We start from the raw sequence: 12,429 nt of genomic DNA on the forward strand, positions 1-12,429 counted from the left end.
CATAGCCCTGATGGACTCTCAGAAAAACATATTTACGGATATGTCCCTTCATCCGGTGAGCACTCCTCACCGGGCCTGCATCATCCGGCGCTTGTCGGGTACTTGTCATCCAATTCTCACCGGGTGTCGAATACAAATATATAATGGACGTATTCACACTATCCTCTTAAAGAGCCCAAGTTCGGGCTATTTCTGTAAATAACATAAAGGGCAGTTGCCCTAAGTGAGTCACTACATAAAGTGACTTTGTAACCTTTTGTAAAGGTTGGTTGTTCATTGTTGTAATGGTTGCCCCTTTATGAATATAGATATATTCTTTGTTCCTCTCTCTCTCTCTCTCTCTCTCTCTCTCTCTGTACGTAATTTGTTCTTGCCTCTCTCATACGCAGGTATTTCTTCCTCACAGATTCATACTGTGTGATCTCTTCCGCACTGACGGCCTTGTTCATTCCCTACACCTTCACAGCGACCTCGAAGAGGAGATCTACATGCAGCAACCGGAAGGATTCGTGGAGAAAGGGAAGGAGCACTTGGTATGCCGGTTGAAGAAGAGCCTGTACGGATTGAAGCAGGCTCCTTGGCAATGGTACCGGAAGTTCGACTCCTTCATGACCGATCAAGGGTACCACAAAACGCAGGCCGATCACAACATGTTTGTGAAGAAGTTCGAAGGAGGCGACTTCCTGATACTCCTTCTGTACGTGGACGACATGTTGATCGTCGGACGGGACCAAGCCAAAATACGGATGCTGAAGAAGGCTCTCAACCGAACCTTCTCAATGAAAGACTTGGGTCCGGCAAGACAGATGCTAGGGATGCATATCATCCGGAACCGGCCATCGAAGCAATTGTGGCTGTCACAGGAGAAGTACGTGACAAAGGTGCTTCAGCGGTTCAATATGTTGGAAGCGAAACCGGTCGGATTGACACTCTCGGCAAACTGTAGATTATCCGGTAAGCAAAGCCCGAAGACGAAAGCAGAGAAGGCTGATATGATGAAGGTTCCATATGCCTCTGCCGTCGGGAGCTTAATGTACGCAATGGTGTGTACCCGACCGGATATAGGATACGCAGTCGGAGTGGTGAGCCGGTTTATGAGTAATCCTGGCAAGGAGCACTGGAACGTAGTAAAATGGATACTCCGGTACTTGAAGGGCACTTCGAATATGTGTCTCTGATTCGGCTCCGGAAAACCTCAACTTGACGGTTTACCGATTCGGACATGTCGGCTGATGTGGATACCAGCCGGTCCACATCCGGGTATGTAATGACATATGCAAGGGGAGCTGTTTCATGGCAGTCGAGGCTGCAGAAGACGGTTACGTTGTCAACCACGGAGGCGGAGTACATGGCGGTTGTGGAAGCCGGCAAGGAAATATTATGGATGAAGGACTTCATCGGAGAGCTCGGTATCAGGCAAGATGAATACCAGCTCTACTGCGACAGTCAAAGTGCCATCCACCTTGCTAAGAATGCAGCCTACCATTCCCGGATGAAGCATATCCAGCAAAGGTATCACTGGATCCGGGAAAGAGTAGATGACCAGGAGTTCACGCTGACGAAGATCCACACGGCCAAGAACGGGTCAGATATGTTGACCAAAGTACTGATACCCAACAAGTTGGATGCATAACGGAAGCGGATCGGACTAGTAAGACATCCCATGCCGGAGTGAAGGTGGAATTTGTTAGGAAACAAGTCCCTCCAGATGGGAAGTGAGAAGAACAGTACTAATGAGCAAACTCGGCCGAGGCCGATAGGCCGAGACCGAAACCGGATGAGGAATACCCAGCCACGGAAGACCCGGTGAGAACTAGATGACGAGTACCCGGCTACGGAGAGCCGGATGGTGCAGACCCGGTGAGAACCGGATGAGGAGTACCCGGAAACGGAAGACCCGGTCAGAACCGGATGACGAGTACCCGGCAAGCGTCGGATGATGCAGACCCGGTGAGGAGTGCTCACCGGATGAAGGGACATATCCGTAAATATGTTTTTCTGAGAGTCCATCGGGGCTATGTTTGTAAATAGCCGAAAAGTCACATTAGTATAAATATGACTTAGGGCAAACTTTAGAGTGTGTTGTTGTCATTCTTGTTGGCGCAAGATTAGAGCGTGCAACTATGTACAGAGAGAGAGAGAGAGAGAGAGAGGAAGAGGTCATTGCCTCTTATTGTAACCGCCACCTGTGGCGAAGATAGCAAGCTCGAGGTCGTGGCCTCGGTGTTTTCTTATTGTACATTCTGACATAGTGATAGTTCGCGGTCTGTGGGCTGTCGTGGTTTTTTCCCGAGTTTGGGTTTTCCACGTAAACATCCTGTGTACTCTTCTCTCTATCGTGTTGTGTTTCCTTCCCTATCTCTTTTTTTTTCTTTTCTGTGTTTTATTCTAGGCTCGGTTGTGGCCGAGCGTCGAGTAAACGGAACGTGTAGTTCCTGTCAACAGATGGTACGGTCGCCGAGGAGGACAAGTGGCTCACTAACATGCACCAATTCCTGAGCACCGAATTACCTCCAGAGGAGATGAACAGAGACGGGCAAAAACGATTAGCAGTACAAAGCCGGCACTTCTGCCTATTGCAGGACACACTGTACCATAAAGGCGCGGATGGCATATGGCGACACGTGGTGCGCAGCAACAAAAAAGACCAAATACTGCATGAAGCACACTACGGCATTGCCGGAGGGCATTATGCTAGGGATGCTACAGCAAGGAAAATATGGCAGAGTGGCCTATGGTGGCCGACAACATTAAAAGACGTCGTCTGATATGCTAAAGAATGCGATTTATGTCAGCGGATGGGCCAACCAACGGAACAGGCAAGAATGCCTCACCAATCGGTGTTGCCATTAGAACCATTTCAGAAATGGGGGCTGGACTTCGTCGGCCCATTTAAACCACCAGCAATGAGAACCGGCAACCGATACGTGATTGTCGCTACGAACTACTGCACCAAGTGGGTGGAGGCCAAAGCACTATGTGACAACACCGCGGCATCCACGGCAAAGTTTTTATATGAATATATCTGGTGCCAGTATGGATGTCCGATCAAGCTAATTAGCGACCAAGGTGGGCATTTCCTAGGACAAGTGGTGGAGACCTTGACGACATTCTATTCGGTGGTGCACAAGCGAAGCACTCTGTATTATCCGCAAGCCAACGGATTAGCGAAATCCACAAATAAGACGCTACAAAACATCCTACGAAAAATCGTCAATGAAAACCGGACAGATTGGGATACAAAGCTGCACACTGCAATCTGGGCGTACCGGACAGCATATAAGACAAGTATCCGGACAACGCCTTTCCAATTAGCATTCGGATTGGAAGCAGTAATGCCGATCGAATTCCAGGTTCCTAGTTTGTGGTTATAGGTTCGGGAACGCCTAAACGAGGAGTCGGAAACAATTCAAGTAGCAACACTATGCGAACTAGAGGAACATCGGATAGCCAGCATGATGCACATGGAACTGGAGCAACAGAGAAGGAAAGCGTTCTTCGATCGACACCGGAAAGGTAACGAAAAAATGTTCGAGATCGGCAAGCCGGTACTTGTATTCCAGACCCGGATGGGTAAGATGTCAGGGAAGCTATGGTTTCGGGACCATATTGGATTACACAAGAGTTCAACGGTTCCTACCAGCTAGGGACACTCGCCGGAGAAGTTATGGGTAAATGGGTTGTTGAGCGGCAAGCTCAACTGGAGTCGGATCGGCTGAATAAGCCTGAGCCGGTAAGCGAGACGGATCAGTAAGCCGCGAGCAACTGAGCCGGTGATTTGGGGAGCCGGTTAGCCGGATCCAATCGGTAACCGAAAGCCTAGTATTAGTTTAGACTACTAGGCAATGAACTTAGACGCCAGGCCCCCCAGACAGACCTGTACCATCTCGTCTTCCTCTACGGTAACGTTGATAGAGGGAAGTGAGTCACTAATCTCTTTGATCCGGGTTGTGTAATCCGCCACCAACATGTCCTTCTGTCGGACATTGCTCAACTCCTGTCTGAGTTGCAGCTTCCGAGCTGTAGTGCTCGCGGCGAAAACCTTCTTCAGGTTTCCCCAAGCCTCCTTCAACGTCTTGGCGTCTCGGATGTGGCTCAGCAGCTGGTCTCCGACACTGGACGCGAAGCAGTACATCACTCTGCTTGCCAACTGTTCCCACACTGGGAAATCCTTGTGTACCGCATCAGGTGCTGTTTCGTTGGCTCCTTCGACGAAACTCCAGTAGCCATGCCCAAGCAGGTACTGGTGCATCTTGTACAACCAAGATGCGTAGTTGGATTTGTCGAGTTTCTCCACAAGGAGTGAGCTAGCCATTCCTCTATCCATCACTTCTCTGTCTATTGTTCTTACGACCTGTTAGGGTTTTGCTTTCAAGCGTTTGTCGGCTGCAGAGGTTCTCAACCCTCGCGCTCTGATACCATGTAAACGATTACTTGCGGAAGCATTAGAAAACAGAGAAAGCAAAGAATACACAGAGTACACGAGAGAGACAGAGAGAGCAGAACGTAAAAGCTATATTCAAAACAATATAAAAACCTCTCTGTTTATACAACTGTGCTCAGTAGCACTATTTATACAAGTCCTCGTGGGACTGACAGAAGTACTGCGTACTTCAATGCTCACACAAGCATCTGACACTTACTACAAGACTATAATTGCCTCATATTCTAAACTAATACTAGGCTTCCGGTTACCGATTGGATCCGGCTAACCGGTTCTGTTGCTTGCCGGCTCGATTGCTCACCGGCTTATCGATCCATCTCGCTCACCGGCTCAGGCTTATCCAGCCGATCCGACTCCAGTTGAGCTTGCCGCTCAACAAGCCTTTATCCTTTTGGCTCTACCGAACAGACTGTTATAGCAGATAGACAGAAAACTAGAAAGAGAAACAAAGATGGAGATCAAGATCAAGATAGTAACACAGAGAGACTGTATGGCTTGTAAAAGATAATGTGCGGAAGCTAAGACAAAATCGGCTAGTCCGAACAACAGTAGAACACCGAATGGAGGTTTGATGGAATGCTTGAATACACGGGAGAGACGGGAGAGAGCAGAACAGTAGAAACTCAATTCAAAATAATAACACTTTGTACATACAATGTGCTTTGTGAGCACTTTTATAAAAGTCCTTAAAAGGACTGACAGAAGTACTAACAAGTACTTCAATGCTCATACAAGCGACTGACACTAACTCCTAAAAATATGCCTACGTACTAGGCTAGATTCATAGGCCTCTAATGGCCTACCGGTTACAATCCGATTTGGCTCCTGGTTCCGGACACCAATCCGATTCTTCATTCCGGACTCCGATCCGGATCTGGTTGAGCTTGTCCGCTCAACACACCCAAAACAGAAGACCACACCTTCATTAACAAAACAGTCAATCCGTTACAACCATGCTCTGTGAGCATGTTATATACAAAGCCCTCGATTCCTCTCATAAAGGTTAAGAATGGGCTGACACAAATACATTCGGCTCATTCATGAGCACTAAAAACTAGCTGAATTAAATTCTATTTGTAAGAACATTGGTAGACCTAGTTGAGTTTGGTATCGCAACAAGAATATCAAAGACATGTACATGTATATGCATATGTATAAGTACATGTATACGTATACGTATATGAATGTATGTCAAGATTATGATGGAATCGAAAACATGAACCTTTGAGGCTTGATAGCTAACTAAATACATGGCAATTGAATCGCAAGCCAAGGCCCAAGACCATGGAAACCACAAACAGTTGGCAATGATTCGGTTTTGAACCGCGAAGCCGCGACTTAACAACATAACGGTTTGGTTCAGTTTCAACGATTAGAAATCGCGATTTTAACGGTTTTAAAAAAAAATTAATTGTTTTTAAACAATCTTTTCATTTCCAAGCCATATTCTCACATTTTTAGGAAAATCTTTAAAATTTTGAAAATTTAAAATTTAAAATAATGAAATTTTTTAATTTTAAAAAATTTGAATTTTGACCTAAGTTGAAAAACTGAAATTGAATCACAAAATTGCGGTTTTAACAATTTAATGGTTTGACGGTTTGAATTTTTTTTTAAACGGTTCGATCTTGACACTCTCGAACCAAACCAAACCATTGCCGATTGTTAGAAGCCATACTACTCTGAGTGGAAGGTAAAGTTAAAATAAAGCGAAGCTTTCCAATGTGTGGTGTATTATACAATGAATACATTGTGTGTGTATTATACAAGGAATACATGGGATAGTAGTTACACGTTTTTCCGATGGTCTCGAAGACTCATCGGCATCCGTATGTGTATAGAATAAATGGGGGGGGGTGATCCGAACCAAAAGATGGCTTGTCCGGACAAATAATCAGGCGGGCGTTCGGACATTTCAGAATTGGTCGCCTTCGAACGTCTGGCCGAAGCTCCAGCCTGCCGGCGCCACGTCGTACGACGTCAGCGTCCTGCCGTCGCTCGTGGTCACGGCGAACGACAGGCTCTGCCCGTCGAGCTTCCCGTTGCTCTGCCAGTTCTGGCCCCAGTTCCGGCTCATGGCCATCCACCCCGTCTGCGAGCCCTTGACGGACACCGCCGTCACGTCGCCCGCGCCACCCACGTTGGTGATGAGCACCAGGTTGAAGTAGGAGTGGCCGTTGACGGTGAAGCGGATGCCGCCTTTCTTAGCGCAGGCCACGCGGCGGTAGAGCACCGGCACGATGCCGCCGCTGTACACCCCGATCTTCTCGAACGCCGGCTGCGCCATGTCGAAGTGCTCCCGCGGAGGGTTGCACCAGCCTCCGGCGTCGCTGGATTGGGCGGGGTTGGGCGGGCAGAAGTTAGTGGCGGTTACCACCACGCTGGAGGCGCCGCCGCCAACGCACCACTTGGGGTCGGCGGCGGCGTCGCACTTGATCTCGAAGCAGGCGCCGCAGCTGAGGCCGGCGTTGAAGAGCGCGGTGCTGAGAGCGGCGGTGTTGGTGCCATAGCCGGAGGTGTAGAGGTCGCCGTAGCCGCAGGCGCCGCCCATGGTACCGGCGGCATCTCCGCCGCCATAGAAGGTGGCGTGGGCGGAGGTCCAGCTGCCGGGCAAGGATTGGACGGCAGCAGGAGGAGAGGCCATGAAGAGAATGGCGGAGGCGCTCATGGCCATGGCCATGAGGCGGAGGAGAATGAGATTGTTTGATGAGGCCATTTGGTATGTATATGTGTATATGTGTATATGTGTATGTGTATATGTGTATGTGTATATGTGTATGTGTGTATGGGGTTATGAATCCAAGATGATTTAGGAATACTTTAGCCTTGTGAGGGTCATTGAATTTATATAGTAATCCACTAGTTTGTGTTTGTGAACATGCGTGTTTGATGATGTAACAAGACCACGGAATAAGAGCGCTACGGCTACGCATGTCCCACTTGTACGTACGTATAATGGTCGTCGTATATTGGCCTCCTTCGAAACCGACGAAGGAGTCATTAATGATCACAAACTCTCGCCCCCACACCTTAGGTAGTTGGGTCACGTTCCACAACGTAACACACAAACGTTTCGACATGAGGGACCATGACCATGATTATAGATGGATTTAATGGCCATGTTCCGAGCGGCATTCATTATTTATCCAATAGTGACCCATAGAAAACAAATGGATGTAGTGGCTTTTATTACCACCCTATTGATGGATTTGTATTTTGTCGTTTGATTGTCAAACCGTTCTTTCGTACATACTCCCTCACATGGAATGATTTACCTTTGGAGATCTTTTTGCAATGTGCTTTTTGGGGCAAAGTGTGTGGCTCACACAGATGTGCACCTTATGGTGGGGTCCTAGAGTTCATTCGGATCTACATGTTCTTCCTTAGCTATAGTAGCCAGCTCAACATGGTGGAGTGATTCTCATTGGAATCTAGATTCACATCAACTGCAACTCAAATTGGATTCTACTATCATGATTATCACATAATGACCAGACTATTACAATACGTACTCGCCAGCTTGATTCATGGAGGGGTGACCCTCATTGGAATCTAGAGTTACATCAAACTCCGCCTTAAGTTTTTGTTTCACTAAGTATTTATACATTCACGAGATGGATACATATTAGTACCAAACTTAGGCTGGCATATACGTCTAGAATTGTATACATATAGTCCAACAATATTTGTCACTCTACATTCTCACTGTTTTTTTTTAAATGGCATGGATTTAGTAATGGGGGTTTTTCATAACTCCGTTTGTAAAAATATGACACATAAAAAAACACTTCCTTAGAAATAGGCTCAATCCTTTGTCAATGGCTCACACAAAAGTGCCTCCCACTTTACAAATCACTCAAGCCCAATTTTGACTTATAAGGATCATTAAAGAACATAAAGCATTTATTTGCTTCATTGGGTTTACGGTTGACCAAACTATAGACGTAATTTGCAACTTTTCATAGCATTTAGTTATTTTCAGACATGCTTACATGGTGTGCACATATGCTTTCGAGTTCTTGTGGTACTCGTGACTCAATCCATAACTTTCAAAATGTAGGTTATGCAAAAGTAGTGTGTCCCACTTGTACAAGTCTCATGGAATTCCAATGATATATCTAGTTTTCCGTGCACTTTTGTATGTCTCGACACATTCTTCTAATTGATTATCAAGCATGTGTGAAAAAGAGACAATTGCAACAACATCATCATATTGTCCAAAGACTAACATCCAAATTGATCTCGTCTAATAGTGGGCAAGTAGAGACATACATAAAAGGATAACGCAAGTGTTCCTAGTTAACGACTACAAACCATTCCTATCACATTCAGTTCACCAACATTGATGGGATATTTTTAGGTCAAGTTATCTATCAATGTGATTGTCATGACATGTGATAAGTTGTAAGAATGATGTCATATAAGTGAAATTATGATATCCCTAATCATATATGCATTCGAAAATGAAATAATATTTTGACTTATCTCTTCTAATATCCATTCATCTAACTCATTAGAAGACAACATCCATCATTGCAAAATTGTAGTAACTCCTCAAACAAGGATTTATTAGAATGAAAATATTGTGTTTGAATACCAAACTTGACCCTTGACAGCGATAAAAGAGTTCCATCCTCACACAAGAAGAGATCATATCACAAGAATGGGAGGGCCCTAGTTCCTTGCCTATACTCCAATTTCTTGTAAGGTTAGAATACCTCAAACAAATAAAAAACAGTGGAGTCTTTGGAAAAGAAAAAATTACCGATTACATAATCCCATAAGATTGTGGCAAAGTAGAGTGTAAAAGTAAAGCTATAAATGTATTGACACACAAAGGAAGCCCAAATTGTTAACTAATTGGTGTAGCTAGGCTGTAAACTGTTAGGCACATTTCCCTTTTTTTTAAAAAGAATTTTTGTATGTCTTGCATTTCATGCAACCAATGGTTGTGCACTACATTCAGCTTAAATGAATGTCTCTAAAACTATGCCTTAGATTCGTAATAGTATGAACCTTTCTCTCTTTTTGGTAAAAACACACAACTATATTAAAAAGTGTGTGAAAAACACTAAAATGAACATAATTAACATATTTTGGTCATTTAAATCCTTGTTCTGCTATTACAAAATATAGCTTTGTTTTGCCTGCAACTTAACAATGTGATGTTAGTCACATAATAAAAAATCAGAGTATTTTTGGTATCATCATTCCCTTCTAAGTTATCTGTTTGTTTAGAAAGTTTAGAAATACATGGATTATTTGAGGTCAATTTGTAATGGGGCTTCGATTAACGATTTGAGTGGAGATGTGATGTTAAGGCTAATATCCATGAAAACCTCAATATCCATCAACTTGTATTATTGTCCCTCAAGATGGATAGATCTCACAAAAAGAAAAAAAACATCATATATATTGCTCACATGATGTGCATTGGATTACTTCTCCGACAACATCTATAAATGTACGGTTTCACACATATACCATGCTTTCCACCAACAAACCTTGATTTGGAGGTTTCATGCTAGTATAAAGGGCTCACACTCATTAGGATCTATATTTCGACATCATCATGTGCCTTAAACTAGATTCTAATATCTATCACGATCATTTAACAACTTGGTTGGGGCTATGTCGACAATGTGTATTCTTGTTTCTAATGCATCCCCTTACTCCACCCATCCTCATGGCATGGTTTGATAAAACAATTTGAAAAATGCTAACATGGTGTGTAGGTCATGATTAGAAAGCTTTATTGCGCCTCCAATCAGCCCAAATATCTTAAACTTAATTACAATGTGAGGTGCGAAAAAAGAAGAAGGTAAAGTGAAACATCTTATCACTAAGTATTAAAATTATTTGGTGGATTTATGGGTGAGAACATCACATACATACATACCCGACAATTTCTCAAATTTTTAAGTGTTTCACATCATGGTGTATCGTTATACATATACTTGAAATTCTTATCTATTGTGACTTAATCCACAACATGCAAATTATGGCCTTCGTAAAATATGTATGTATCTCACTCTAGAGTTTAATTATGCTTGAACTTATAAGGCCCCATAAGGACTTGGAAAGCATTGAAAGATTTGGGTGTTTTGCCATTATCCATTCGATGAAAATTCTATCGATTGCCATACAACATTCGAGAATATGTTTAAAAGGCGATCACAAAAGTGCAAAATGCACTTCTAGAAAGGCAAATCATTTTTTCACATCAGTATGGGTGTCGATTCTGTCACCTTCTTGTCGGCCACAAAATCATTGTTGACAAACACAAATTACATACATCTCACTTCAAACACTTATTATTTACCTTTACCAAACCAAAGACTAGAATGGATTGCATTAATACAAATTATGTGCAAGTTTTTACACAAAATCTTCCGCACATTCAATTTGAGAAGAAAAATAATAACTTAAAGATATAGCAAGTAAAGATAAATTAAAGAGTTGATAGGCTCTTTCCTTTTGGATACCCAAAGAATCATAACAAAACTTGAGTGGATTCCTATGAAGATATCCCATTGGTGTGAAAAGCTATTGTAGTGTGTTTCATTTGGTTTGGAGTGGATGTACATTTCCATAATATAACTATAGGAGATCCATTTGGGTTGAGGTATTGTATCTTATCGATGACACTACAAATCCACTTTGGGTTTGTGCCACTATTGTATGCTCTTTGTACCTCTAGGAAACTCTTTGTATATGTAAAAGGCTCATGTAGGTGCATTTGATGGTACCAACTCCCCAGCAAGATAACATCCCTCTTGAACAACCATTGTCCAACTTCCTAGAGCTAACATAAGCAATTAGTCTTTTTATTTGTGGAGAAGCAACGAAAAGGATTTGTGGGAAATCCATAAAGGCCTCGCATATAAAAACATATAGACAATGGATAAGGACGAATCATCTAAATTTGGGTTAACCTATTGCTCATAGGCCCTCTCCCCTCTCCCTAAACGATCCTATCCATAAGTCATGCAGTCTATACATTATCAAATCATACACCTTAAACTTCTTGAAATCTTTTAAAATCTCATTTGGCTCTCTAGAACAATTTAAACTCTTTTGACTTTCGACAATATATATTTGCACCTCATTCTTGATCTTCTTCTCTTCATGGCTATTATAAAGCTAGTTTTGAATGACATATAAATCCTCTCGAGTTATCATGCACGAAGTTTTTTATGGATTGACGAATAACAGAGTATTGTCTTGTCTTGTGTGAATTTTCGTTTGATATAAAGTTGTACAATAATTACCAATCTGTATAACCAACCATCTTACTTTTCTATTAATAAACCATGAAATGTGCATTTGAGATCTTTATTATTGTTTCTATGTTTGAAACATTGAATGTTCTTTAAATTTTGAGTACGATCATTGGATCTTACTAAATATTTCAATTGACAATGTAAATGATCATGAGTCATAAGTCATGACCATTGGATAACTCAAATTAGGTGTAAAATCACATGGCATCATAATCATGTTCAGATCTTCATTTAAACATTCTTGCTCTAAATTTAGTTAGAAAGTGCTTGAGGTTTTTACGCCTAGTAGTGTTGTGCCATCTGTGTACATATGCATGGGGAACAACAAATAGCAATTTCAAGAACTTGAAGTCCAAAGCTTGGATTTCCGGCTCCATTTTTGCACATTGCATGGGGGGTTGAGGATAGTGACATGTAGGAATACAATGGTTAGGAACAATGAGTTCTACATTGAATTTGCAATACAAAAATGACTGCAAACATTGGTTGCCCCATTAGTTGACCATCTTACTAGGGTAACTATAGAGAGCATAATAATTGGATGTATGAAAATGTTGCTCCAAGATCAAAAGATATTTATTATATTTCTTTTAGAGTACAAGCTTGATAGTCAAATAGAAGAAAATAATGAAACATTTAAATTGAAAGGACATCTAGACATCAATGAGGCTAGACAACTTGCCTTCGAAGTGCAATCTTTCA

General features: G+C 42.7%; 2 protein-coding genes across 2 annotated transcripts in view; both read right to left on the reverse strand.

The window, feature by feature from the left end:
- Window positions 1-12,429, reverse strand: part of LOC147864479 (expansin-A10-like) — a 63,286-nt gene that overhangs the window by 49,207 nt on the left and 1,650 nt on the right. The gene's annotated exons all lie outside the window — the stretch shown is intronic.
- Window positions 6,190-7,236, reverse strand: LOC147864481 (expansin-A2-like). The gene has a single exon (XM_087320341.1). It carries the CDS (start codon window positions 7,158-7,160, stop codon window positions 6,360-6,362), a length of 801 nt encoding a protein of 266 aa, XP_087176467.1. The 5' UTR covers window positions 7,161-7,236; the 3' UTR covers window positions 6,190-6,359.

The sequence above is a fragment of the Azolla caroliniana genome, unplaced genomic scaffold, assembly GCF_043228905.1.
Source record: "Azolla caroliniana isolate FFs.n. ecotype wild unplaced genomic scaffold, voAzoCaro1.0.p SCAF_5, whole genome shotgun sequence".
NCBI classification, from domain to species: Eukaryota; Viridiplantae; Streptophyta; class Polypodiopsida; order Salviniales; family Salviniaceae; genus Azolla; species Azolla caroliniana.

Excerpts from the sequence above, each read along its gene's own strand:
- LOC147864481 (XM_087320341.1), bottom strand. The coding sequence starts at position 7,160 with ATGGCCTCATCAAACAATCTCATTCTCCTCCGCCTCATGGCCATGGCC.